The following is a 27535-nucleotide window of genomic DNA, read 5'->3' on the forward strand; positions in this document are numbered from 1 at the left end:
CAATGTGTCATTGTGGACAAAAAAAAAAATTATCAAGTACTTTTTAGCAGTTTGAGACGACAATGTGCGACGTGTGATACAGTGCCGGTAGTATCTAGGAAGTGCATCTAGACAAAGTTTATCATGGCAGATTCCGGTGATGAGAATGTCTTCGGAGCGAGCACGCTCTTACTTCTATAGCGCGAACTTTCCAAATCCCTGGATTGTCTCTCGACCCAAAAGCAGTATGAGTGTAGATGATGGCAGAACTTCATAGCAAGAATTATATTTCGTTATTCATAGCATTGCTTCGTTTTGAGGTAGCGCGGTATATGTACGCACGTACGAGCTAAAAATATTTTCGCACCTCAGCGCCGGTCGTCCTCGACTGACTCAAAAAAAAAAAAAAAATGCTGGAAGTGACACAGTTGCTATGAGCACGCCTTATAATGTTGGCAAAGGCGGGCCTCGATGCATGTTGATCCGTTTACTCTGCCCAGAGATTGACGTCGATGTCTGGTATGTCGGAACAGTACACCACGGGGTTCCTGCGAATTCAAGCAAAATAAAATGATTTCTCAAATATGGCCACAATGGCCTCCAGCCCTTGAAAATTCCAGCTACTGTTGCGAATCTGTGTTGAAGGGATTTAAGCCCACAGAGAATTCTCCAAGGTCCCTTTCAAAAACAATAACAGCGAAAATTTTTAAAACCAGTTGCTGGGCGTGGTAGTAATCAGGCTTCCATACGCACAGTGCGACCAAGAACAAAGAGAAAAAAAGCATACATCACAAAACGTTCACCTCACTCATTGTTTCGAACACCGAGAGTATGCAGCCTCTCCTGTCCCCGCCTTACACGCAACTTCAGAAAGCACAACAAAACCACCTCCCTTGTCGGCGGGAAGAAGGGCAACAATGTGTTCGTTGCTCGCATTGAACACTTATGAGACATCGCAAGTCACATTCTCCGACTAACCAGTAGGCTATCTCTGCCACTGCTGCGCGTTCTTAACAAATCAACTAATCGGTACAAGCGTATTCCAGGCTTTTTGGGAGACGCATGATGCGCCAGGAGAGAACTGGGAGGGGATTGCACTAGATTACCACTTGCAGCCACCATCATAAAACCAAAATTTGCAGCGTCTCCTACTGAAGCATACTAACTTATCACGTATCAAAAAAGGTATAGCACTTGGTTGTTTTCTCGCAAAATTTAGATGTTCAACCACATCTGACTTTATATCCTATCATTCGCTAAAGCAGACAGGATTGACTGAGCTCACGGAAATCTGTCCACTTGCTCAATTTCACTGGGGTGTCTTTATCCCAACTTCGGGGTGGTCGCGTTACCTTAATCTCAAAATCATCGTGATCCTTTGCACAAAGCCATCATCGATCGTGGCCGATCAAGAAAAAGGTCTAAATTATTGCGCAAGATTTTGACATCCATGAAAGTAGTAAAGCGCTTTACTTACTTTTCACTCGGAAGCAGAAACACGTTTCGCTGAATCCGGTGCGTCCCTTCGGTGTCCTCGCAGATTACCTTGGCGAGTGTGGTCTCCCGAATGATTCGCAGTTGAGCTTTCACGGACAGGAAAACAATATGTGTAGTTATTTAGTTGCACTCTATATACTGGCCATGATTTTAGTGGCCTTGGTGTCTACGCTGAGCGGAGATGTCGCATCATATGAGGCTACAAGGTCTCGTTAGGTTAGCTATAGCATGTTTGGCCGCGGTTGCACAATGGTACCCTTTCCAGCTTTGCTTCACGTGGCGCGTTTAGTTCTGGCAGCGAGACAACATAGTTAACGGTTATCGAGGCCAAGCCCGTTGCATTGCCACCACGCATTTGACTAGTATTCCCAAATGCATGCTTGTTCTTTATGTCGCTATGCAAATCGGCACAGCCATGCTTATTTGCAATGCGCAGATTCATCTAGTAATCCGTTTCCCCAGAAAACTAGATCTGGCGTCCAACTTACCTGACGGGCGCCGCATGTCCGTGATGCTGTTATAAAGTTCTCCACTTTCTGTCATCACTTGTTATTCGAACGGCAGAGACAATGTTGAAGCTTTTTTTTTTTTTTTTTTTTTTTTTTTTTTTTTTTTTTTTTTTTTTTTTTTTTTTTACAACCGTACAGCCCTCATTAAGCCAAGCTGGTCTGACAGTAGGAACGCAGGCCGCAAAAAGTTTATATACCCCCGACAGCAGCAGGGTCATGTAGTGGTAATGTTGAACACAGTTGTTCATGTGTTCTCGCTGGCCGTAGATATATGCATGTGTGCCAAGCTTCGCCTCAAGAACAAGTGGGATGGGGCAGACAATCATGTCATATAGTTAAACACAACTCGGACAGCTCACTTGAATCGGCAACTTACAGTGAAAAAAGGGATAAGTATAATAGCCCGTGTCTACCTGGTGTAAACGATCCGGCCTGCCCCGCGTGCTCGTAGTAGAAGCGGTCGCCCCACTTGAGTCTACCCAGTGAGTCTACGGTGATACAGGCTATGGTCGGTCCCATGGTGGCGTTTCCCAATGGGTACTCGCTAATGGCCGCCGAGAAGAAGTCCACGTCCCGGACGTGCCTGCGGAAAGACAAGAGACGTACAGGAAGTAATAGTGGTGCCGCAAACTCTGCTGTAAATTTCTACTCTCGCGCATTCTGGCTCACCGGGGCTAAACGCCAGACAGATGAGCGCCACTGTTTAAGAGCGTGAAAATATCTTCATTGAAACTAACTATAAAATAATTTGTGCAGGTTGTCTCCTCGGAGACTATTAAACGTAGGTCTTTTCAGTTAAAAGTAGACCTTTTTCGGCATGACGTGTTCTGGGGAGAGAGACCTCAAAAGCAGTTAATGCGCAATAAACTCCTAGTTTGCTAACTAATGATGGCGATGGTGATGGGGCCCTTTCCTTTCTATCGGACGGTCACAATGAATGTGTCCTAATCTTATAGCCTTTCCTTTCTATCGGACGGTCACAATGAATGTGTCCTAATCTTATAGCACCGCCTTATCTAGACGATAAGAGTGGCGGAAAAAGAAGGGACACATGCTGCTTGCCGAGAACGCTCGGACTCCAGGATTGATCGCCGGAGGCAGAGAAACAGAGCCTTTAGTTCAGTCCACAATTGACTTGTTCGGGTCCTATTAACGGCGCTCTACAGTCTGATAGTTAACTGTCCAGCTATTATGAGCAAGCACATTACCACTAGCGATTTGTAGCATCACAGAAAGAAAGGCCCCATCTTGTTTATTTTATATTTTCCCAAAATACGTCTCTGCTGCATCGCAAGCAGTACTCGATCGGAGTGTGCTGCAAGCCAAAACTTGCTTGTCCAAGCACGCTTGCAACCACAGACATGCGCACACGTCATTCAGATACAGCGTAATAGAATTACGTTACTTTGTAACGCATGTGCCTTATTTCCACTTTTTGCGCTGCCCCTACGATGCGTAAAAGAGCACGTGACATCAACAGCGGCCAGCAACGTAAGCGTGCATGTGCAGGTTCGTATATGCTTCGGTAAGCCAGGTCTGTTCCTTCTAAATTTATCATTGATTTTCAGTTTTTCATCTTGCCTGCTCTTATCTATTATTAACTTCTGTGAGCTTCAGTGTATTTGTTATTTTTTGGCGAAGCCTCCACTTTCAAGCTAAGTGAAAGGGAAGGGAGGGGGGGGGGGGGGGTTGCGGCGCTTCTTACTCACTCGTAAACTTTCGCGAATAGTGAGGTGACCTCCGCTGGCATGAGTCTGTGGCGATGCAGGTCCTCAAAAGTGGTGATTTCGAGGCCGTGGCAGAGCCGGACGTAGTCGACGTATGGCCTGATGCCGTTGTCTCGACCGCGCTGAATGTCGGTGGCGAACAGGTCCACGCCGAACAGGTCACCGGGCCGCGTGAGCGCCGCCATGGTCAGAGCACGGTCGCCATGCCTGCGCCACCAAGACTGAAGTGAACTGGTTGACACTTCTTGCTGTCAATAAATAGGCTAAATTCATAATGAAGGTAATCTGAGGCCAAACCACAAGAGTGTTGCTTTTCTTGGGGCTCTTTCCGTACTCTCGCATTTTTTTCGACGTTTTTTACGCGCCAAAAACAAAAACACAGCACAGAATGTCCGCTCGAATGATCAAATGACTCAGCCGAACAACAAACAAGGCCATTATACGGCATTAATTAAATATCGTCAGACTAATTTCAGAATCGCGGAAATCTTTCACTTCCGACTCAGTGGATCCCTGGACTGGGGGCCCACCCACGGCCAAGGAGGACACAGACTTCAAGACGAAGACTCCGTCCTCTATCGCTACTACTTGTTAAAGAACCAATAAAGTTTTCATTCATTCATTCATTCACTTCCGCAGACATGGCAGGCCGCCCCTAGGCTCCACGATGCTAATAGTTCGTGGTCATGCAGTCCCCCTGTGTAGTGGGCTGAGCCTCCTTTAACCGTGAAAGCGCTTAAGCAGGGCTCTTGCTGAAAAAGACTTCACCGTCAAGCCAAATCAGCTGAGGTGCCGTGAACACCTCCGCCGCAACTTCACCATGCACATATATATCGCACTCAGCAATGAGGTATCACTGTGGCCGCTGATGCCGGCGCTTCGGACCCACCGCGACCATACAGTGCTCGTGCATGGCGTGGTTGAGTCCGAAGTTGAGCACGAAGTTGTGGCATTGAGTCCCGGTTCCGCCAGTTGTGTTTCGATGGAGGAGAAATCCATAAGACGCCCGTGTGCTGTACGATGTCAGTGCACGTTAAAGAACTCTATTAAGTATTCGAAATTAATTCAGAGTCCTCCACTGTGGTACTCCTTTTCTCTTCCTTCACTCCCATTTTTCTCCCCTCCCTCACAGTGTTATTGACGTGTCCACAAATAAAGAGAAACGTACGATGCCCATACTTTTCTGTTAATTAAATTTGCTTTGTATTGTTGGCATTACTTCCACTGTGCAGCCCGTAATCTATTCACAAATATTATTAACGTTTATAGGCCTGAAGACAGCTCTCTATCTTACCCAGTGCCGACAGTTTTTCGGTCTCAGTTGCCTAAAGCATGTTTGCAGCTCTTTAGAAACTTCGTGAAACGTCACTCTCTCCTCTGGTTTCTTTTTTTGTGGCCTCGAGTTTGCTCTAAGTGCACTGCAATTTGAACTCGCTCTGCAGCTTGAATACACGTTTTCGGTAACTAGTTGGCATTCGTGTCACTCGCTTCTCTGGCTGTGCCTTTCGTGCTGTTCGTATCAATAGAAGTTTTGTTGTCTTCTTTACTCACCTGCTGAAAGCGTTCATAGGCTGACGGACAAGTCCCCGTGCCACCTGATCCCAGAGTGCCTTGCGAGTCGGAAACGGAGCGAAGAATCGACCCCTCAGACCCTCGTGGCCCACTTCGCTCCAGTTTGCGTTGCGCCTTTAGAAAAAAAAAATAAATGGTGTACGATTTAATGCAATTAGACCAAATACCAACTAGGTGTTCTAGCACTTTGGTTTTCACTTTAGTCTCGACTCCAGACTAAATTTTCAAGCTCAAGAAGACGTCAAAGATCTACGAAATTGGCGATTGGTGGGATTGCAAGTAGCACACTAAAACTTTGGGACTGCATAACACACCTTAAGAGAGCAATGCGCTAGCGGTGTTCTGGATTGACTGAGCACGGGTTGACGTTAACGAAGACGGTAGCATGCTAAGCACACCGCGAAAAACTGACAGTGATGTTCAGCTGCGGCGATGGTCGAATGCAGTGGCTGATGAACCTGATTTGTCCGCGCCACCACGGGTTCAATACCCACTCATGGTCATGAACTTTATTTTAGCCTCAAATACTGCCTGCCAAATATGATCTGTCAGAGGACAGGAGACGAACAAACTTCGGGAAAATTGGCGCATGCGGGTTGTAGCGCTAGCGTATTGAAAAATGTCTTGGTGGCGTCGTGCCTTATATGTTCCTTTCCCCGCCCTCACTGAACGCATCCTTAGACTCTAATGCGACGACACGCAGAAGGAGCGATGAACCACACTCTCATACATCTGTATACATAAGTCAATTTTGCCCGTAAGGCACTCAGCAGTGATTTACGTCTGTACGCACAGGACAGATCGCATGATTATAGAGTGGTGACATCAGTGAATTTTTCTTATTGACATACAAAACCTTTCGTGCACTACTACTACTACTACTAAATGACAGTTGGCCCTAAAAGAAACTATCAAGTATGTAACGAAAATTTGTATGGTCAGGCATTAAAAGCGCAAAATGAGGTTACAGTGCCTGAAGAAAGAACGACTTTCCGGAACCTACGACAGTTCATTAGTGACAGCGAGAACAACATGTCAAGTCAAAGCTCATCTTGTCCGTCTCGCTGTGATCAGAGAATCTGCATAGGTTCCTAAATGTCTACATCCGTTCGATTTGCACGATGCGTCACTGAAAATCTCATTTTCCATCAACTACGCCTGCTGTTAAGGCGAATGTATTGGGACAAACGAACAGAAGGAAGACGTGTGCGCCTTACAGGTAGAAGCGCCTGTTGACAATGGTGTGGCCGAAGCGCAGCGCGCCAGCGGCGAACTCGTTCAGGAGCGTCGCGTCCACGTTCGGGTCGTAACGGGTATAGCCATCCCGTTTGGGCAGCAGTCCGTATTGGGCGGCAAGCGCTTCGCCCAACACGGCAGGCACCCACTCTCCGAAGACGATGTGCTGCAAGCGAGCCTGCACGATCCTCCTACGTACGGCGTGAATGTACAGGTCGCTCAAATATAAATTGGAACACATTATCAACATTCAATCAATGATTACTATCGGTAACTACGGATGGCAGTCACACCTTTTATTTTATTCTAAATGGCATTTTCTGTCTTGAGAGATTTTCAGGCACAGTTTAGAAGTAACAAAACGTGTTCAATGTGCAAACACTGTTTTCTTTCATACCTAACTAGCTGTATCTCAGTGTGCCTCGTTAAGGGTAAGGTATTTCAACATGAAGTATAGGCCTCAAATATTTGTACTGTAGTTGGTCATGCTTGTAAAACAACATCATATTGCGGAGAGAAATTCATGAGATCCATGTCTATTTCTAATTTTTACGTGGAGCCCATGCCTCGATTTATTCCAACTTTAGACATATCTCTTCGTGTTTCTGTTGTAACTGAGTCTTTCGATTTGAGAGGTTCGCAAGGCCTCCGCTACAGTTCTGTCCACGTATTGTTCACTCCTAGACAAATACGTCAAAAGAGCGCTAAGACTACCCACATGCCCATCCATGGTGAGGGTGCAGGAGGGAAATATATATATATATATATATATATATATATATAGAGAGAGAGAGAGAGAGAGAGAGAGAGAGTCTCGGAGCGCCCGGTCTCCATACGCCTGTCAACATCACCTATAGCGTGTTCACCAGTTTAGCACCAGTTTATCCACTGGTACAAAAGAACACGGACCGGAGGACATGTATTCAGTGGATAATCGATGATCACGCTTCGTGATGAACACGTAGATTATCCTAACGCACAGCAATCATCAACCTTCGCAGATAATTGTAGGATTGGAAAAAAAAGAGCATGCCGAGAAACCAAGTTACGCGCTCTCGACCTCGTATATATGCATACTATTCCGCTTGCGAATAAAATAACATTTTCAACAAAAAACACTAGCGAAGCCCATTCGAATAACTAGTTATTCTTGCCTCGTGACCTGAAAAAGGCGTTCATCGTCCCAGCCGGGGTTGACGGCCTGCAACTTGCGCGCTATCCTGTTGTGTTCGCGCATCCAGATGGTGTGCATTGTGACCTGGCCGACGTTCTGGTTCGTCCTCGCGTCACCTGCGCAATGGTAGACAATAGCGCTGCATTACATGCTCGCAATTATTTTTGAAAACCTTCCCGCATACAAGGCCTCTGCACGCAGCTGCGGCAGGAAAGCGTGAAAGAAGTACACTTTTATTTCGAGGACTTAATTAGCGCAAATAGACGGTCTATACGACTGACTGCCGTTGCTGATGTGCTGCCCCAAAACGACACGGAGCGGTAGGAAGGGCAGCTGAACTTGCGTGGTAGGCACCATGTTGACCGAGTGCAAATTAAAACTGATTCTGAGAGTTCCTTCTCCTGGTGGACTCGCCGGTGGCAGGGACGCGAAAACGGGTGACAGTAGTGGTCACAGCCCCCCTTCCAAATATTCTTATGTGGAGGCTCAATAGGCGCCTTCTCTCCACCTGGCTTCCTGCATTATTTGCATATTTGACGTATTTTTTCTGGAACCTAACTTAGGACCCCCTTATTTTCATAAATGGCAAACGCCGTAGTGGGCAATTTTGTGTTGACATTTATATGACTAGGCATGGGGACACTTCTCAAGGCATCGTCTTGATTCAGCCCTCTTTCGACATGCAGGCTTTCCTAGCTTTCTTCGCATCGCTGCTATCAGCTGCGCAGCTCAACCAGCCAGTACCTTTGGCCTCGTTACCGGTACCAAGCCCACCGCTCAATGACTACAATTGCACGCTCCCTCCCTACCGATATCCTCGGCACAACTTGATGGTCTTCATTCGGCATCATCGGCAACGACGTCGCTACCAACCAGCTATTTAAGCAGCCACCCCATCGATCGAGACTTCGCTGGGTACGGGGACACTGCTCAAGGCATCCTCTTGATTCAGCCCTCTTTCGACATGCAGGTGTGTAAAACATTTGCACTATATGCTAAGAAATCCGATAACAGGTGCTTAGTAGTGTTCCCGTGCCCCGGAACCTTGCGTGAAGCATTGTGTGATTGCCTCTCAATGTTGTTTCTGTTGTTATGCTGTGGGGACATCGAATCCAATCCTGGTCCCCCTAGGCGTCAACCCGCTGTCACTGAACTTGAAAATTTGCCTGATGACCCTACCGCACAAATGTCTGTCCTGTTCCAGCTACTCAAAGATTTGCACAACCGTTCGTCACAAAGCGCGAAGTGTCAAACTTAGTTGGCGGCTGACATAAAGTTCATAAAAACCGGTCAAGAAAACTATACAAACAGACATCACTGGCATTCGCAAGCGATTGGACGATCTAGAAACGAAATCCGATTTATTCGACCGTCTCTCAGATAAAATAACATCTGCTCAGGCATCAGTAGAAGAACTAAAGGCTGAAAACTGCCGCTTACAATAGCGTCTGAACGAGCTAGAAGATCGCTCTCGTCGGGATAACTTAATTTTTTACGGCATTCTCGATTCTCAAGAATCCTGGCTCCAAACAGAAGAAAAACTTACAAATCAGATTAAGGCTGTGTTTGAGTCATTTCCCGCTTATTCATTTCATCGTGTTCACCGTTTGGGCAATTTTTCTTCTAACAAATGTCGCCCCCGTTATCGCAAAGTTTGCGAACTTCAAAATGCGAGATCAAGTGCTTTCACTGCGCAGTGAGTTGAAATCAAGCGATGTCACAGTAAACGAAGATTTTTCGGCTGCTACTAGGACCGTCCGCAAAAAGCTAATAGATTTCGCAAAATCTCTACCTCAGTCGCTGAAATTCAAACTAAAATATGATAATCTATCAATCAACAACAGATTGTACACGTATGACATACCGTCGGACTCCGTTAAACAACTTCGGACACGCACAGATAGCACTGCCAGTCATTCAGATGCATCATCCTCCGCCATTGTTTAGGGGTGCGAGAGGGGCTGTGGTCTGATTTCTCCGTCCAATACGAAACTGTCTGTTCTGTTTACTAACACCAGGAGTGTTCAAAATAAACATCATGCATTATCATCTATTACTGATACATGTTCGGCACACATTATTGCTCTTACTGAAACATGGCTCACGCCTAATGTTCTAGACCACGAAATTTTTCCCAGCACAGATAATTTTACCTTATACAGATGTGATCGGTTGGCTCATCGTGGTGGCGGCGTTCTACTCGCTATATCTAATGACATTTCATCCTCAAGTATCAATATTAACACTGGTCTTGAAACAGTCTGGATATAGTTAATTCTTGATCACCGTAAATTGATACTGAGTACACGCTACCGGTCCCCATCTGCACCGCCTACCTTTATGAACGAACTTCATGACTGTTTTAATAAAATAAGCACGACTTTCTCTTCTACTTCTATACTCCTGCTCGGAGACTAATTTCCCGAACATTTCCTGGAACACTAATACGATGCCCATTTTGTCTCACTTCTCAGCGCAGGGTGATGAATTCATTAACGTGTGCTCCTTATTTTCGTTGACGCAGCTAATTACTGAACCAACTAGAATATCTCCTAATGCCTCACTTGATCTCATCCTTTTTTTTCTCATCCGGATTTTGTATCAGACATTTTATTTCCAGGCATTAGTGGCCATTTATCAATTACTTTTCACCTTAATGCGGCACCCCCGAACATATCAAGGCAAAAATGATTCTACGCGACTACAAAAAAAGCAAATTTCGTGGCAATAAATGATGAACTATGCACTTTCATGGAATCTTTTCTTTCAAACTTTCATGATCGTTCCATTCAGTCAAACTGGGATATCTTCGCAGGGGAAGTTGCCCGTCTAACAAACAAATATATTCTAGTCCGCAACATCGTCTCTAACTCGCACGCGCCATGGTACAACGCCCATATTAAAAAATTATCAAACAAGAAAAAACGGCTTTATCGCATCGCAATACGTTCACCAACTGACTCGCGCTGGGCTGCTTACAAAGCTGCCTCCAAATTATACCTAATGGCACTAAAAAATACCAAGGACCAGTTTTTATCTAACACCCTACCGGACATGCTACAAACACATCCCAGAAAATTCTGGCGAGTAATCAATCCCACATCCAGCAATCCTATTGCTTTCTTAAACTCATGTGGTGAATCAGTTAATAATGATATGTGCTGAAGTATTAAATGAGGCTTTTGTTAATAATTTTTCATCCAAACTCTGTACCAGTCTTCCTACTATATGTCATCATGATTACCTCGTGATGCCACCAGTGACTGTTGACATAGCTGGTGTTGCTCGCCTAATTAATACTCTAAAAGACCATTCTAGTCCAGGATACAATTTCGTTAATGCAAATTTTTTAAAAGCACTTATGCCGATAGCTCAGTTATTATAACTCATATTTTTCAACAGTCACTGGACACTGGCACACTTCCTGAACAATAGAAAATTGGAAAGATCGTTCCACTTCACAAATCAGGGAGCAAGTCCTTTCCTGCTAATTATCGCCCCATATCCATTACTAGTACATGTTGCAAATTACTTGAACACATCATATTCGCCACACTCGTGAACTTTCTTGAGAGAAATTCATTTTTCTCGTCAGCACAACATGGTTTCTGCAAAACTTATTCATGTGAGACTCAACTAATTTCTTTTACAAATAACTTACAACATATACTGGATAAGTCATCAGTCGTTGATTGCATCTTTTTAGACTTCTCAAAAGCATTTGATAAGGTTTGTCATCAGTTGCTTCTTCAAAAATTACTTCCGCTAAACATTGACACCAATTTGTTCAAATGGATCAAATGCTTTCTCACCAATCGCTCACAATATGTCTGCGCTAACGGCTACAACTCATCTTTTTCTAATGTACTATCATGTGTTCCATAGGGTTCCGTACTCGGACCGTTATTGTTCCTAATTTATATAAATGATCTTCCATCCTATGTGTCATCTAACATACATTTATTCGCAGATGACTGCGTTATTTTTCGTGAAATAAAAAACGATAATGATATTAACATTCTACAGCGCGACCTCACGGCTATAATTAATTGGTGTAATCAATGGCTGATGGAACTAAACTCTAACAAATGCAAGGTAATGCGTGTCACCCATACTGCTAATTCGTACCCTCTATACACTCTGAATGACATTGAACTTGATATCGTCCATTCTTATAAATACCTAGGCACTCAAATTTCATCCGACCTAACTTTGAGGCTTCATATAGATTACGTCATCAACAACGCTAACAAAACGCTAGGTTATCTGTGACGTAATTTTTCGCGCGCCCCGTCTACTTTGAAATCAGTCTTTTATAAAACTTTAATACTTCCAAAATTAGAATACTCAGCAGCAGTCTGGGATCCAAGCCATGACTACTTAATTACTGCACTTGAACGCGTTCAGAATAACTCTGCCCGTTTCATTCTTTCTAACTATAACCGAGGAGCAAGTGTCACAGAAATGAAAACTATTTTGCGTCTTCCATCATTGGCTTCACGACGAAAATATTGCCGGCTAACCCTATTCCATAAATTATATTATCATTCCGTCTTACACAGCAATTTTTTTCAGAGACCCTATTACATATCGCATCGCATTGATCATCCCTGCAAAGTAGCCATCCCCTTATGCAAAACAGATTCTTTCTTACGCTCATTTGTTCCCCGTGCTTCCAAAGAATGGAACGATCTTTCTAGTGAAATTATATCTATTACTGATACAAATAAATTTCGCAAAGCTTTAACCTGCATTGTATAAGTACTACTAGTTTTGTGTTTACTAATACAATTATTGCCGAATTCATAGCTAATATTGTATATATAGGATTATTTATGTACCCGCTTTTTACAGTGTTTTTTTCTGTATTTCTTCTTGCCCACTACCCTCTGAAATGCCTGTACGGCCCAGAGGGTAACGACAAATAAATAAATATGTTTACAAAACACGAAGGCAGGCAAGTATTAGAGGTGCTTGTCATAATATTGGTTTTCATAGACAAGCAATTTCGACTATAAAAACAGGCTGCCGTGGGTACCAACGCTGAGAGCACATTGCTCGCTGGCATATTAAGCATATTGCTCTTCTCAGGAATGCGGCAAAAGAGACCTACAGCTTGAGCGAGTACTGTTCAAGTACATAAACAGTAAACAAAAATATGTCCCCCCTTCCCCCTGAAGATATACTTTCGCCGTCAATGCCCTCCGCGGTTGCTAAGTGGACAAGAGTCTCAACTACTGAACCGGAGTACCCCAGTTCGAACCCGATCACGGCGTCTACGCTTCGATGGAGGCGAAACTCAAAGGCGTCCATATTTGTGCGATGTCAGTGCACGTTAAAGATCCCCAGGCGGTCGAAATTACTCTGCAGCCCTCCACTACGGCTCCTCTTTCTCTCTCTCCGCTTTCACTCCCACCTTCCTCCCTTCCCCTACCGCGGGGTCAGGTGTCCACGGAGAAAGCGTGAGATACTACGCCATTCCTTTCCTAAAATCAAATTTACATATTATAGAAACAATAGGCGCGGTAACTGTCTGATTTATTGGCAGATACCTGAATCGCTTCGAAAGGAAAAGAGTAAAGATGCGACAGACTGGAAAAATAGAGAAGTGCTCATGAAAAGCTCGTTAGTTTACCACCTCATGATCTTTAATGTGCAGGCTGCACTGATACCACACAGCAAATGGGCGCCTTTTTATGCGATCCAATTGCATTCGTTACACCTAAACCCCGCTGAAAAATTGCCAGGAAATTCCCGGTATATCGATAGATGATGGAACTTTCCGATGAAAACATTTCGACCAGTCAGCGCTCGTCACAAAGATCATGTGACCTGATCGCTGACTGGTCAGCCAGAGCGTGACATCACAAACCCGCGCGACATCGACGTGTCGTCCAATCAGGGAATTTCATGCCCGGGATAACAGCTGCCATTGGAATTTGGCAGATTACAGGGCCGTGTGCTGACTCGTCTGCGGTGCGTATGACGTCACGAGGCTGCGGAACATTCCCGAGTTGGCGGATGATCTGGCAAGAGACAACTCGCAGGTGGCATGCCCAAACGCGGAGGTGCATGAAGGCACGATACCACGTGGTCAAGCTTTCAGGTGCGCTGGTAGTTGGCTGTAGGGAAATGCACTGGTCACATGGCATGGCAGACAGCAGCGACAGTAGGTTGATGCACACTTGCTATAGGGGCTAAACTAAAATCATCAAAATAAGCGAAACAATCATATTGGGGTGCAATGAAAAACCTATAGAAGCAACATGCTATTGCATTTAAGGTGGAAATCCTCATGATAATTTTTGCGAACCGTCTCTATCAAGACGAGGCCATCACGTACGGGCACACTTACGTTTTACTAAAATTAGGCGGACGTTGTTGTTGCTACTCTTATGGTTCTTTCATTACAGCTGCTTACCTGTTATTAAACGGCGTTGACGTTTCAGATCGGCATCTTTGGCTTTACGGACCAACTCACCTTCAGCCGCTGCATTTACGATCGTCGGCAGCTTCCTGATGGTCAAGCTCGACTTCCTCCTCGCACTTACGACGCTTCGCTTCTAACATTGTACCTCGTCGTCCCGCTTCACGTCTAGCTACCTCGTATAGAGTGTTCTTCTCCATCTCGGCATTCGTCTTACGACTTCTCTCTGCTCGTCGAGCAGCATCATTACGACAGAAGACATCTCAAACGGAACCCCGGAAATATTACACGCATCTAGTACAATATCAGACAACGTTGTCGCACTAGTACCAGCCACACTGACAAACACCTCGAATTCACTGACAAACACCAAAGATTACTTGTCTACACCACGCTTGTGTCATTCACTAATCAGCAATCACTCCTCACTAATCAATCAGTCAACCAACCACATTTTCAAGAACTCTCACTTGATCAACCTGCGCTATATGTATGTCATATACTCTTTACAAGCCGTCTATCATTTTAGCAGAATCTCTTTCATCTCGGCCTTGAAGCGCAGTTTGATGACGACGCACTAGAAGGGTGCCGTGATGCGCGCCTCCAGGCACCCTATGCGAACGCGGATGTGCCATCTACCTTGGCGAACACGTATCATGGCTGTAGTTTCGGTGGCTGCCACATAGCATGACGGCGCAACTCAATATTTGCGCAGGTAGAAATTTGTGACCGCTCCCTCTCAAACCGGGGTACGGCCGTACGGCGACGGATTTTCAGTGTAATGAGCCTAGTACGCTACGCGTAAAACTCTCTATTGGAGGGGACTTCATACTGTCTCGGTCATGGCAGGGAACGGAGACTGTCGATGTGATGAGGCGCGTTGCTATTCGCCGAATAAACTAGCTGATGAGTAAAAAGTGTACGTGCGCTTCCAGCGTGAGTCCAGGGCTCACATGAACTGTTTGATCGTTGAATAAAAGATGTATATCTTTCATTTCATTCAGCCAACAAATCCATGTTGATTGTGTTTCTTCCTTTAAATGTGCTGAAAGCTCGAGCACTGTCTTAAAAAAATGCACGGTGTGGCACCATTCTGTTTCCAGCCATAAATAGACCTCGCGCCTTCTGTTATCATATACAACTATAAAACAGTGACATAGAGGCGCAAAACACAGAGTACACAATGCCCAACGGCTAGAAAAGAGTGTCGTGTTCCACAAGCGGTGCCCGAATGAAGACACAAACAAAAACGGGCCTCAAAGGATATTTGACAACACTGTGGTTGGCAGTAGCCAGAATATAAAGGTCGCTTCCTTTCACGCGTGTACTCGAGCCTGTTTTATTCCTAAATTCTGGCTTCTTTTCTTTGTGGTTGGGTGTTTAAATGCCGTTAAAGAAATACCTCGCGTACACGAACTCCTTTAGATAAATTCGAATGAGTTTTCCCTGAGGGGTGCTACGTCATAGCCGTAACCTGACCATGTCTTGCGTTCACGCAGCCTATATGCAGCCCTGTGAATTGAGATATCTGTGGGTTTCTATTATATTTTTGCCGCCTTTGAATCGCAGCTAGTGAACTCAAGTCATACGGTTATGAGAACGACCACGAATAACTGAAGGGATGTCCTCAAGTTATGTCTCCTTGAATTTCAGTAAAGAAACTGCACCAGGCCCTGGCGCTACCGCCAGTCCTCTAACCAAAGCTTTTCTGTTCGGCTTAGAGATGCGAAATTTGCAGAAAGTGTGAGTGGCTAAGAAAAAAAAACCGGTTTTAATTAAAAATTTGAAATCATGAAAATAATGAGGTACATGCGTGGATTAATTCACTAAAACACACAAACATCAATATTGATTTTAGCTTCATGAATTCATTCATAAGCAAGAATATGTCGCATATTCAATGGATGTGGTGCGCGCAGATACGTTGCAATAGTACCAACGTCTGTCTGTATGTTGCTGGTGTTTTCCGCTAAACTACTTTAGCGCTTCTGTGCGTTTTAGTCACATCAGTTAGCTTAAGTATGAGAATCTTTGTCTGCGTCTACTGATAACCCCGCCGCGGTGGCTCAGTTGTTAGAGCACTCGACCCCTGAACCTGGGGACACGGGATAGAATGCTAGCCACGGCGGCCACTTTTCTATGGAGGCAAAAATCAGGGCGCCCGCGTGCTGTGCGATGTCAGTGCACGTTAAAGAACCCCAGGTGGCAGAAATTTCCAACGCCCCCCTCTGTGGCGTCAACCATAGCCTGAGTCGCTTTGGGACGTTAAACGCCATGACTGAATAGCACAGTAACGATTTATGCGAAACTGCTACCAATACACCTTGTCACGGATATTAGTGCATTCGTTTCTCAAAAGTGTCCAGCACGACTCAATCTTCAATCCTCTCTACACGGTGCTTCACTTGCGAGCAATTCTATTTGAGCAATACTCCACTCACAAGATAGCGAAAAGCTTTAGCTGAGGAAACGTCAGTTTTGCTTTGCAGCTCTAGATGGTATATAGAAAAGACGCTGCTCCCTCGATGCTCTCTCATTTAGTGGTGCTCTTCTTCGCCTCTGCAATGTACCGAGTCACGTGCTGGAGTTCATGACCGCGCCTATAGATAATGCTGATGCTTGGCATTTCATTTCTTGATGTCCAGCCTAAATCTCCTACATGACGCGGAATGCACCCATAGAGAGAATTTCATGCTTAACGTTGCAGTAGATGCATACTGCTGGCTTTTCCACCAGCCGTTTAACACGCAGAAAGTGCTTCCAGACATTAAACCACGCGCCAACCTTTCACAATGTTTCCAACACTACACCACTCTAACCAACTGTCATGCACGTATACCCTCTTCATTTGTTTCATTTGTGAAAGTACACATGCCATCACTGCGCAAACGTAAGTTAAAGCTTTTGGCTGGTTGCGTTAAAGTTCGTTAGATGGCAGCGCGATTTATACCTCGCATGCAGTTTATTCTATAGCGTTTCCAAAAATAATATAGTCCCCCGCAAGAAGGCCTGCATTCGAATAAAGCAGCTTACGCGGGCAAAAGGCTTTTTGGTTTTATGCCGTGTTCATCGCACTATAGCATATAAAGCCATTACGTTCGACCAAGCCGTGAAATAAATCATTAAATTAGACTTGTCTTCAGTCGGCGCATGCGTGCGCCCTGGCTTCAGCTCACTTTCTCGCAGTACGAACGTCTGAAAGACGGAATTTCAGCAGGCGATGACACAGACACTCGACTGCTAAGTCGGGTGACCCGGGTCGATCCCGGTCGCGTTTCGGTGCAAGACGCAAGGCGCCGGTGTGTTTTTGGATCTCAGTGCATGTTATAGAATATCCTGTAATCGAAATTGTCGAAATCCTGCCCTACTGAGTCCCTCATAGCCGACGCAGATTTGGAGAGTCAAACCTCACAAAAACTTAAAAATATAGGCGATGACAATTGCTCTCTACTATCTCGTAGCTGCTAGTTGTAGTGATTTGCAAAGCAAAAATTATTCCAACCTGGAAGCAAGCAGTCGCAAAAATTTGAAATCGCATTTTGGAAATTTCGTTTTCTTTTTCACTTTTTCCTCCACTGAAAAAAAAAGGTTTTTTTTCAATATTTGTGCTTTTTTTATGCTTTTGTTTATCTAGTTCGGCTATGACGAAAGGTGTGAGCGAACAGTACCAGCATGGAAGCACATCCCCGTGTCTGCATGCTGGCTGCAGTTATCCATCGCTGGATCCATGCTGGACGGCAGAAGATCTTCGCCGTTCAGAGAAAGAGACCTCAGAAGACCTGTGATGCAAGTAAGACAAAACCAGCTCTGATGTCTTATCATCATCCTGACCATAAAAGCTTTTTGTAACCCACTGAAGCACTACTGTACGCTGCTTTCATACCTGCCTTCTTTTCAACTTCCTGAGCTAGAGTTTTTCTTAAAATGACCGGCCAACCGACTGAATGGTAGACAAGTAGTCCCTTACAGTCAGTCCTACAGTGTGTCGAAGCAAGTATCGAACTAGCCCTTCCGTTATTGCTGTGTTTTGTAAGCAAGTATGATCAGTTTTTGTAGCACTCACGCTTCTAAAACTAGCACTGGATGTCTACATTTCGCGTGACAGTATAGTTCTTACTTAACGAATACCTCGGCCGGAGGTTTACTTTATACGTAGTAAGGAGCACGAGCCTAGCCTCGGCATGCACATAGTGAATTAGGTAGGCCTTTTTGACACGGTGGTATTCACTGCTGGCCATTTCCAGGGTTGTTGCTATGAACAACCCCTGGAGCTGTACTAGAAGCTGCAAGTATAGCATTGAAACGGATGTCATCTTAGGTTGCACTTGTCAGTTTTACAAGTGAAGAAAGTCTACCTTTCAACGTGAAAGTTCTTAACAGTATGTAAGGCAATCATCAACCCCTCCACTACACGTTGCCGCGTTAGATGCCGACACTCTCGTTCTTATAGACCTCTCAACAGGTGAGTAAAGCTACGCACCGCCTCTGAACTGGCGAAGAAGACGAGCGGTGTCTTCGTTCACTCCGTAGACCTGCGAAGCGTCGATGTAGGACGTCCTCGAATTCTGCTGTTCCCGGGGACCTGCGAAAGTGAAAAGCTCGGAAAAATTCTAAGCAGTGTGCTTTGCTATGCGCATTGCACTACAAATGACGGTTCTTTGCCATCAGTTGGGAGAAATTAGTTTGGTCCTTTCGGCAAACAAATTCCACGTGCAGGAAATTGTCCAGCAAAAAAAAAAAAAAAAGTATGGGTCCCATGTTTATCTCAGTTACCTTGAAAGTAAGGCCGTTGGACTGCAAGTGATCGCCACTCTGTTACTGCTGTCATATGTTACGCAAAGCCTAACATGGTCATCTCATGTCATGAACATCGCTAACGAGGCTAATCGTACCCTTGGTTTCATACGGCGCAATCTACGTTTTGCCACCCCATCCATCAAATCATTAGCATACATAACTTTTGTCCGTCCTAAATATGGGATCCTCACCAGTCTAACCTCTCTTTAACCTTAGAAAATATACAAAAGCGTGCTATCCGTTTCATTTATTCTAATTATTCATACTAGGTTGAAGGTTGAAGGTTGAAGGTTGAAGGTTTATTTCCGCAACTGGTGTTGCGAGGACAGCCAGGGAAAAAGCTGTATAAACAGCTTGAGAGGTCCTGGCTTCCTCTTACAGAGCAGCATTGACGGCGGCGGAGTACAATACATCAAACAAGATGTGAGGGAAAAAAAACAAAAAAAACATCGTCGGCACAAAGAAAGAGACATACTTTTAGTACGCAGTGCATTGTACTTGTACAGTACAATACTACATGAACATTTGGGGCAATTCTTTCAAAGAAATATTGATTAAATCTATATTTTCGGAGCAGTACAACTGGTTCAGAAGGGTCGGTAAGGTATGCTGCAACATTTGTTTGCCATAGTTTGTGCGGCATTTCTTAACATGCCAAGGTTCTGCTGCGCGGGTATCATACACAGTTCTGCTTTGCTCTAACCCAGCAAGTGACTAGACTAGTGTGTCTGCTTTAAAATCTATAGCCAATTTACCTAGCCTTGAAACCCGACGGAAAATTTCTCGATTGTGCCTCTTTCATATGTTTTATCATTCATATTTAGGAGAATCAGTCATATCACCTGCTTATCGCCTCTCAAGTCGTATTAATCACCATAAGACCGTCTACGCACCCTCCGCAAGAACTACCGCTCATTCTCGATCTTTTTTCGTCACGTCATCCCGGGACTGGAATGATCTACCACAGGACGCCGTGCATCATATCAACGCCATCCATTTTAAGAGCGCTATCAATACCATTGTTGTTTAACTCTCATGCCCATCCCTCATGTAATGCCTCATATACCAAGGGCCTTTGAGGTATCAAATAAATAAATAAATATTAATATGCTTTGTTCATGCTTGTTTTGGTGGCGTAATGTCCGCAAGACATTTTCAAGTGGCATAATTTGCGTACTCATGATTAAGATTCAAAGGGTAGACGTTAGCATATTTGCTTGAAAGTTACCGTTTATGTATACGTCAAAAATATGATCTACCGTATATTTATTCTTCAATTATTCGTTTCTCCAATCATATCAAGTTGCGTTGTATGTAAGTTATTCGCAGGATGGCACTTTTGCAATCTACCTGGAAAGCAAATGTGAACTGATAGCAATGATGTTAAACAATATTTACATTATGCTTTGAATACCGGTGAAATAGATACGCTTACCGGATCGGCACATTGGACAAGGCATCGAGCGCTGGAAGTCCATTTTGGTCGCATTGAACTGGCCGTAGAATGTGTCATTTTCGGGGATGTCAATCGGAAGCGCACCCGTCGTCATGTCGATCCCTTGAAAAATAGCATTACGGAAATTTTCAGTAACTTTCTACCTTCTGGAAGATAATCCATCCTTTTAGTGATTGAATCCAAATATTTCATATCCGAACTAAGCTTAGGGAGTGCTTTTTGTTTTTTTTTTAGTGTTTTTTTTTTTTCTTTTTTTTTCGGACGTCCTATCATTTTATTGTGTGCTCACTGTGAACAACCTTGAGCCTCCGAAACTTGTGTGCAGTGGGCCCGCATGTCTTAACAGAGGAGAGAATCTAGTTGCTAATGACCTGGATAGTGAACTGTAGTGCTTACTCCATCGGACGCACAGTCCATGTTCTTTAGAGGTTCCGTCACTATCTAATGAAACGCATACAAAGACTGGTGCGTCCGTTGCGAAACTATAGCCATCCTGGAATTCGGATGGCTGCTTCAATATAACAAGCCACGTGACCTTGTTTTGTGAAGCCCCTGCTCAATTTGTATGTTAACATACAAATTGAAATTGCAGTGCAGAAGACTAAGATAAGTTTGACGTATACCCTGGTTGATCTCTAGGCGGCTGAGAGGCCTGTTTGGCGTGAGGGTGATGTCGTGGGCGACAAACTGTCCGAAGGCCATGAGCATATGCGTCCTCCTCTGGTCGGATGTCTCCTCCTCGGTGTGGATAGTCGTCGAGACGAGTCTTGGCGAGGGAAGGGCGCGGCCACTTCTGGCTAGCCGAACGTGGCCGGCTTCTGCAACATGCATAACAAACAGGGAGAGATTACTACTTCGCCATTGCAGAAAAGAAAACAGAGTTTGGTTTGGTTCTGTTTATAGATTTTAACCCCCTAAAGCGACGCATGGTATAATGGACGCCGTAGTGAAGGGTTCAGGAAATGTCGACCACCAGGGTTTGCCATACACTGACATCGCACAGCACACGCGAACTTTGCTTTTTCGTCTCCATAAAAAATCAAGAAGGGCCCACTATGACAGGGATTGGATCCCGAGTTTTTGGGTTTGATTCCGCGGTGGCCACCATTCCAGAACTACTGGGGCGCTTTCTTCTATGATATTGGAATTTCTCGTGGTTTTCATTTGCACTGAGTATCTCACAAATTTTTTTTTTTTCCATCAAACACGCATCACGAGCTCAAGACGGTCAAACATGCATGCAACGGGTCTAGCTGGCGCGCCTCTCACCGTCTCCGTACGTCGGTTCAAGCAGTCTCCGGAGGCAAGCGTAGTTCTCGCCCCAGTCCGGATGGGCCAGGTTGTTGCAGCTGCCGTTCAATTCCGAGTACGGCTTTGCCGGGTCGCACACTCTCTTCGCTCCAGGAACGCACCTTGTCGCCACGTTCGTCGTCTCACGAAAGCTCACGTTGGCGTGACTCACCGGCTCTATTGTGACTTCCCTACAATGGAGCGTCATAAGAGACGAGTAAAAGAGAGCGATAAGCGATGTGTCACTATTGTTCCTATGGTGCTCAGTAAATACGGTAAAAGTAAATCGGATGAAAGAAGTTTAAAGAAGGAGCTTAGATAAGTCTTCAAAGCAAACGCATATTGAGGGAGAAGAGGCGATGACTATTTGCAAGCGACCACGTAAGCACCCACGGCATTCTGGGCGAACTATGAGGGCGCACTGGTAGTGAAGGCGGTTCAATGTCAGTTAGGAGCTCAGTGGGGAAGGAGAGAAAAGACAAGGAATTAGAGAACTGAGTATAGATAGCTACCGAGCATTGAAAGCGATAGGGCTTGAGATTGGATACAAGGTTAAGACAGTTTGTGTAGGAAGTGCCAGATAGGCAGGTGAGAGACGTGCTCGGGTGCTGTGGCAAGAAAGGTGTTGATGAGGCGCTTGAGAAGGAGTAGTCTGCAGGATGGTTCTGAGCACCGGTTAGTGATATCCGATTTATATAAAAAGAAAAAGAAAATGGGCTCTTGCTGTAAAATACATGCTCAAAGTTGTACTGACAACAAACTGCACCAACCCATGACCATCACAACTGTGCGAACTGAGTGACAAACCGAATGCCTACAGAGAATATACAGCATCGAAAAACAGAAAGCCTGGTTGTAATGTTTTTTCCTGTAATCGCTAGGAGAAAAAAAAATTAAATCTAGACTTTGAATGTGCCTTACACTTACCTGCCGGAATTTAACCGTACGGCATTTTTCGAGTGATGGTGCGGGCCGCTGTGCTCAACAGCCACGCTTGGGAACGTACGCCGCTGGAGACCACCGAGGTAGGGGCAGCCCATTCGTAACACCTTGGCATCGAGGTCTGCACAGAAACGTGAAAAGTGGGTAAGACGCGAGACGCTCTCGAGCAAATGAGTATTATGGCAAATGAGTAGCCGGTTGTGGGCAATAAGGGGAAGAGGTATAGCCGAAACAGGGCCAGGAAAATTAACGACGCAACTATTTCCGATGTCTATCCAACACATGGTAATGGTAACAAATGTAACGTAAGAAGACATGCGGAGAAATAGGCACATGAATTCGTCCATTTCTTCATCCTTCATCACATATTCATCCGATGCCTTGAGGTAATAAATATCGATGATAAAAAAAGTGTTTAATCAATAATTCCCGTAGAACATCACCGCGGTCATTTGTCCGTCCTTCGTAGCCAACAGGAAAGAAAAGAGAAAAGGCCTGCAGACAATTCATCAGTACGAATACTTGTTTTGTATAGCATACTTGCGGTAATCCGTCGTGTTTCAAGTATTACCTGAAGTGAACCGCCAGTGAGCCTGTTTTCGCAGGGCAAAGGTAGACGTGGGCTTTGGGTAGAAGTCTTCTGAACTTGCGTCATCGTCGTCCAATACCGCAGCACTGGCAATACTGATCCCCAGCACCAGGAAAACCCTGACGAGTAATTTCAGCAGTTTGAAGCACTCAGAAATTGTACTGGAGGTATCAGGTCATTCGGAAAATATTAAACCTTAGCCCGAATAGCGGGCGCATAGTTCACAGCAGCACTGTTACGTAGAGCCCCCATCTGCTTACACACGTCTTGTATCGGCTTTTTTTTTTTTTTTTTTATTGGCTGTCACTGATAAACTTCTCATGCGAAGTAAATCGGTTAGGAAATGTCGGTCGTGCAAATTGCTGAGGCATCCGCTTCATGTACTAGAAGGCACCCACAACGTGCTCACATCATTGTAATAAGAAGCACAGTACGCGAGTAATGCCCTAACGCATCGCACCTAATTACTGCACGGTCAGTAAGGAGTGATGCGCCACATACCATGCCCATTTCCGACCTGTATGCAGGTTACGCGTGTAAGCCTTATGAGATGTGTTAAGGGCACTTCAAGTTCACTTGAACAAAATGTCTGGAGCATTTGAGCTTCGCCTTTATGAGGACGCGACAGTGTTTACTGCTCCCTTAAGCGACTCCTCTTGCGAATCCTCGTTCCTGGCACTCCTTCCTCACAAACGTGAAAATTCGTTACTTGCTTAATCGTTTTGTTGCGTGCATTACACTAATTAGAGTGCAGTCGAAGATATGCCACTTTATGTGAAAGAGCACACAAGACAGGCACAAAGCCCCACATCGTATACGGATATGCCGTATACGAGTAGCGTTCTGATAGAGAATACAAGGGTTCGACGTTTAATTCTTAATTTCCTTATTATCTTTTCTATAGCACTTTCTATAGCACTTCATTTATTTTCAGTTCTGCCGCTACATGTACGACCAATCCGGATTCTTTCCTCACATCAACGTCATCGCCGGCGTATTCTCCTTTACACGGGAGCCTTAACTTTCTCACGGTATCAAAGCCGAACAGGTAGAATATGATCAGCTGCCTCCGCTCTGCACTTACCTGGATCCAACAGAAACTGCAACGTTGAGATCAAATTAACATTTGGATTGGAGACACTGAGATCAAACTGTTTTTCTCTTCACACCCCACGGATGAGTACGCTCTGGGCCCTTGAGATTAGTGCCGGCACTCCTGACCAAGACAGGCACGGCACATTCCATACGTTTCGCATACTCGTCCCACGTCCTCTATACCTAAATATTTTCGTCGGACAAGGGGGTCACCGCCCAAGTTAAATATTCTCACCATGTATGGGCTTCCCGCGAGTGAATTTTCGATTTTATAACTCCCCGGGTAAAAACTTTGAACTCATCACGTTCGAAAGGACATGTACGGTGGCACAATTGCAACCTGTCCAACGGCGACTCGTAAAGTTGCTCGGTTCTAAGCAACGTTAATCACACATGCTCGTATTGTGCTTCAGCATCCCACACAACTTACAACTAACGCTGTTGATTACCTGCATAATACACATACCTCCAACACCTGCATGCATGCTTCAGAACCAATGCTGGCCAATTATCCATCTCTTGCATTGCTTGCGGCTCTTCGTTCGCCGCAGATTCATCTTCCACCATCTGTTACGCCTGCCTTGCGTTGAAACTCTCTCCGTTATCCTTAGGGATCATATCCGCTATCATTCATTGGTAATGAATGTCCATTCCATGCTGATTACATGTTCAATGAGTGAGAACCAGTGAGGCCATACTAGACAAAGCTCAGTAGTAGAGCATGATAAGTACATGCGAGTTTGTTAAATGTCCACATCCAACAATATGCACTTGCATACATACCATCTCGACCCCATCGCAACGGCTTGCTGATCGTTCTGTCCCTCGCCGCAATATTTCTGGCTCTGATTGGGGCGAACAAAACAGAAGGGGCAAGTGAGACAGTGAATTAAGCTAAAGAAAGTAGGCGATGAGTTCACCGTATGTGCAAAGCGTGTGGCAGTCACACGTGCTAACAGTACCAGTTGCCCCGAATTTCTTCCCCTCCTTTTCCGGTGCATCGACCTCTCGATGCTTTGCGATCTGGCGTAAGCTTTCGGCGGTCTTTCGTTTCCGGGATTGAACATGCATAGCCCAGCATACTGCGCTCGATCGTGTGTGACAAACAGGTGGTAAGCGATTAAGAGGGACCAGTTAGTGCATGCTTCAGCGCTTAATTAATGAGCTGTGTGAAGGTCAACGTGGATTGGTTGACTACAAAAGCGGGCATGTACGATGTTCATTCCCAGGAAAACGTTAGTCAAATGAGAGTAGATAGCCACAGAGATAGAGAGAGATATATATAAAGAGAGAGAGAGAGAATGTTATTCAACACGCATAGCGTACACACTCGGAACTATTTACTGTTTATCCCTGCTCTCATGTGACGTAACAAAAATGTGAAAATGAAAACAGGTGGCAATGCTATGGTCTTTCCAGTTGTGATGTATGGATGCGAGAGTTGGACTGTGAAAAAGGCTGACCGCCGAAGAATTGACGCGTTTGAATTGTGGTGTTGGCGAAGACTCTTGAGAGTTTTTTTTTTCCTTGGACTGCCAGAAGATCAAATCAGTCGATATTGTCGACCATAAACCCTGACTGCTCATTGGAGGGTCAAATTCTAAAGTTAAAGCTCAGCTGCTTTGGTCATCTGATGAGTAGAGAGGAGTCGCTGGAGAAATATTTGATGTTGGTAAAGGTTGAGGGTCGCCGGAGAAGGGGTAGGCAGCGAACGCGATGGTTAGACGGCATCCTCGAGGCACTGCAGATGAAGTTATGTGATGTTAGGAAGATAGTGAGAGACCGAAAGGCGTGGCGTGACATGGTCCATAGGGTCACGAAGAGTCGGACACGACTGAACGACTGAACTGAACTGAACTGGCAATACTTGAGCAAAGCAAAATATATTCTAACTGGTATAGGGCTCTAGCCACGACCACAGCATACTACAAGGGGTGTCTCCACAATACTGTCGCCTACTTTTTTCTCGAACAGTTTTCGTTCAACGTTAATGATGTCCACAAATATTGCGGCCGCGCATCTACCGGACACACATTAATTTTCAATGCGATCTTGATGAGTCTGCATGGTTTTGCGCCTCCGGTGAAGAAGAACATTTATATCTTCTTTGTATCAGCGTAAAATGTCCCTTTCGGTTGAGTAAAGCGGGATCATCGACGAGACTGGAAAATCCTAATTGGTGTATAAGGGCCGCGGCATAGTCACCTGATAAGGATTCTGAGGACGATTGCGGCATCCTCGAATGCGAAATCTGAGCGAAGCTCTTTCGTTTCCTTGCACAAGAAAAAAAATAATATGCGAATGGAGAGCGCGATGTCGTGGAGCCTGGGAGCCTGGGTGAGAGCGCGTCAAGGGCCTTTGTTGATGCCGGTTTCGGTGCATGACGCCTGCACTCTGTCCGACGGGCCATCCCTGGTGTTTGATAAGCGAGTGGTGCAGAGCTCGCGGCTGTTCTTTCTCTTCTTGTGAGGGATTTTCTTTGTCTCGTGACTCTCTCGTGGCTCGTGACACTATTTCGCACGGTTACACCGGCAACAACAATGACGCGGTCCAACGGCAGAACGGGTGCATAATAGCTGTGTTCTAAATGTGGGTGGCGAAGTAGGGTATTCGAACCTCTTCAGTCGCTAGTCATGCCTGTTACCCCTACGCCAACGCAGCACGCTCGTTCGACTGGGTTAAAACGCAGTATGAAAAGACAGGTTCCTAATGTGTGCTTTATAGCGTGTCAGTAAACACCAAAGTACCCGCAGGGATCATTTAACACTAGTACTGAATAATTCTTTTTAAAGTGAACATGTATACCCCCATCAGTATTGTCTTTTATTTTCCTCCTGGTGCAGTCCCTTACTTCCCTACGGCGGGAATGTCGCTCCCATCGTTCTGGAATCTGGATCCCGGAAGTTCAAAGAAAGTAATCAAACGGTGTCAATTCTGCCAGTGCCTTGGTATTGCTATTGCTCATGTTCCGAATTATGGCATTACTGACTTTTTCGTCGCCAGTCGCTAAGTTTCAAGTGGCGCTGGCTGTTGCCGCCCGAACTTCTTCCTCCGTGATCGACTCGTCCATTTTCATATTTGGGTCTCCTTTTTACTCTTCTGTGCATAGAAATGGATCCTCTAGCTCTACTCTGTAGCATTTGTCGTGGACGGTCTTGATCACATCTTCCTTCGTGCCTTGGAATATGTGTAGCAACCGCTCCAGCGACTTTTGCCCCTCTCTCTTGGTCTTGGTAAGGTCCATG

General features: G+C 45.1%; 1 protein-coding gene across 1 annotated transcript; it reads right to left on the bottom strand.

The window, feature by feature from the left end:
* LOC146178320 (immunomodulatory peroxidase-like) lies at positions 1-27534 on the bottom strand. Its single transcript, XM_084579675.1, has 15 exons — positions 27421-27534; positions 24280-24295; positions 22592-22727; positions 21644-21855; positions 20998-21192; positions 20354-20476; positions 18602-18703; positions 17790-17900; positions 7675-7810; positions 6502-6711; positions 5264-5398; positions 3695-3919; positions 2399-2568; positions 1457-1562; positions 1-527 (listed from the first exon to the last, which is right to left on the bottom strand). The coding sequence occupies exons 1-15, from the start codon at positions 27532-27534 to the stop codon at positions 467-469; spliced, it is 2052 nt and encodes a 683-aa protein (XP_084435801.1). The 3' UTR covers positions 1-466.
* Position 27535: the final 1 nt, after the last annotated feature.

This window comes from Amblyomma maculatum, chromosome 9, assembly GCF_055883805.1.
Source record: "Amblyomma maculatum isolate TAMU_Amacu chromosome 9, ASM5588380v1, whole genome shotgun sequence".
Classification (NCBI taxonomy): domain Eukaryota; kingdom Metazoa; phylum Arthropoda; class Arachnida; order Ixodida; family Ixodidae; genus Amblyomma; species Amblyomma maculatum.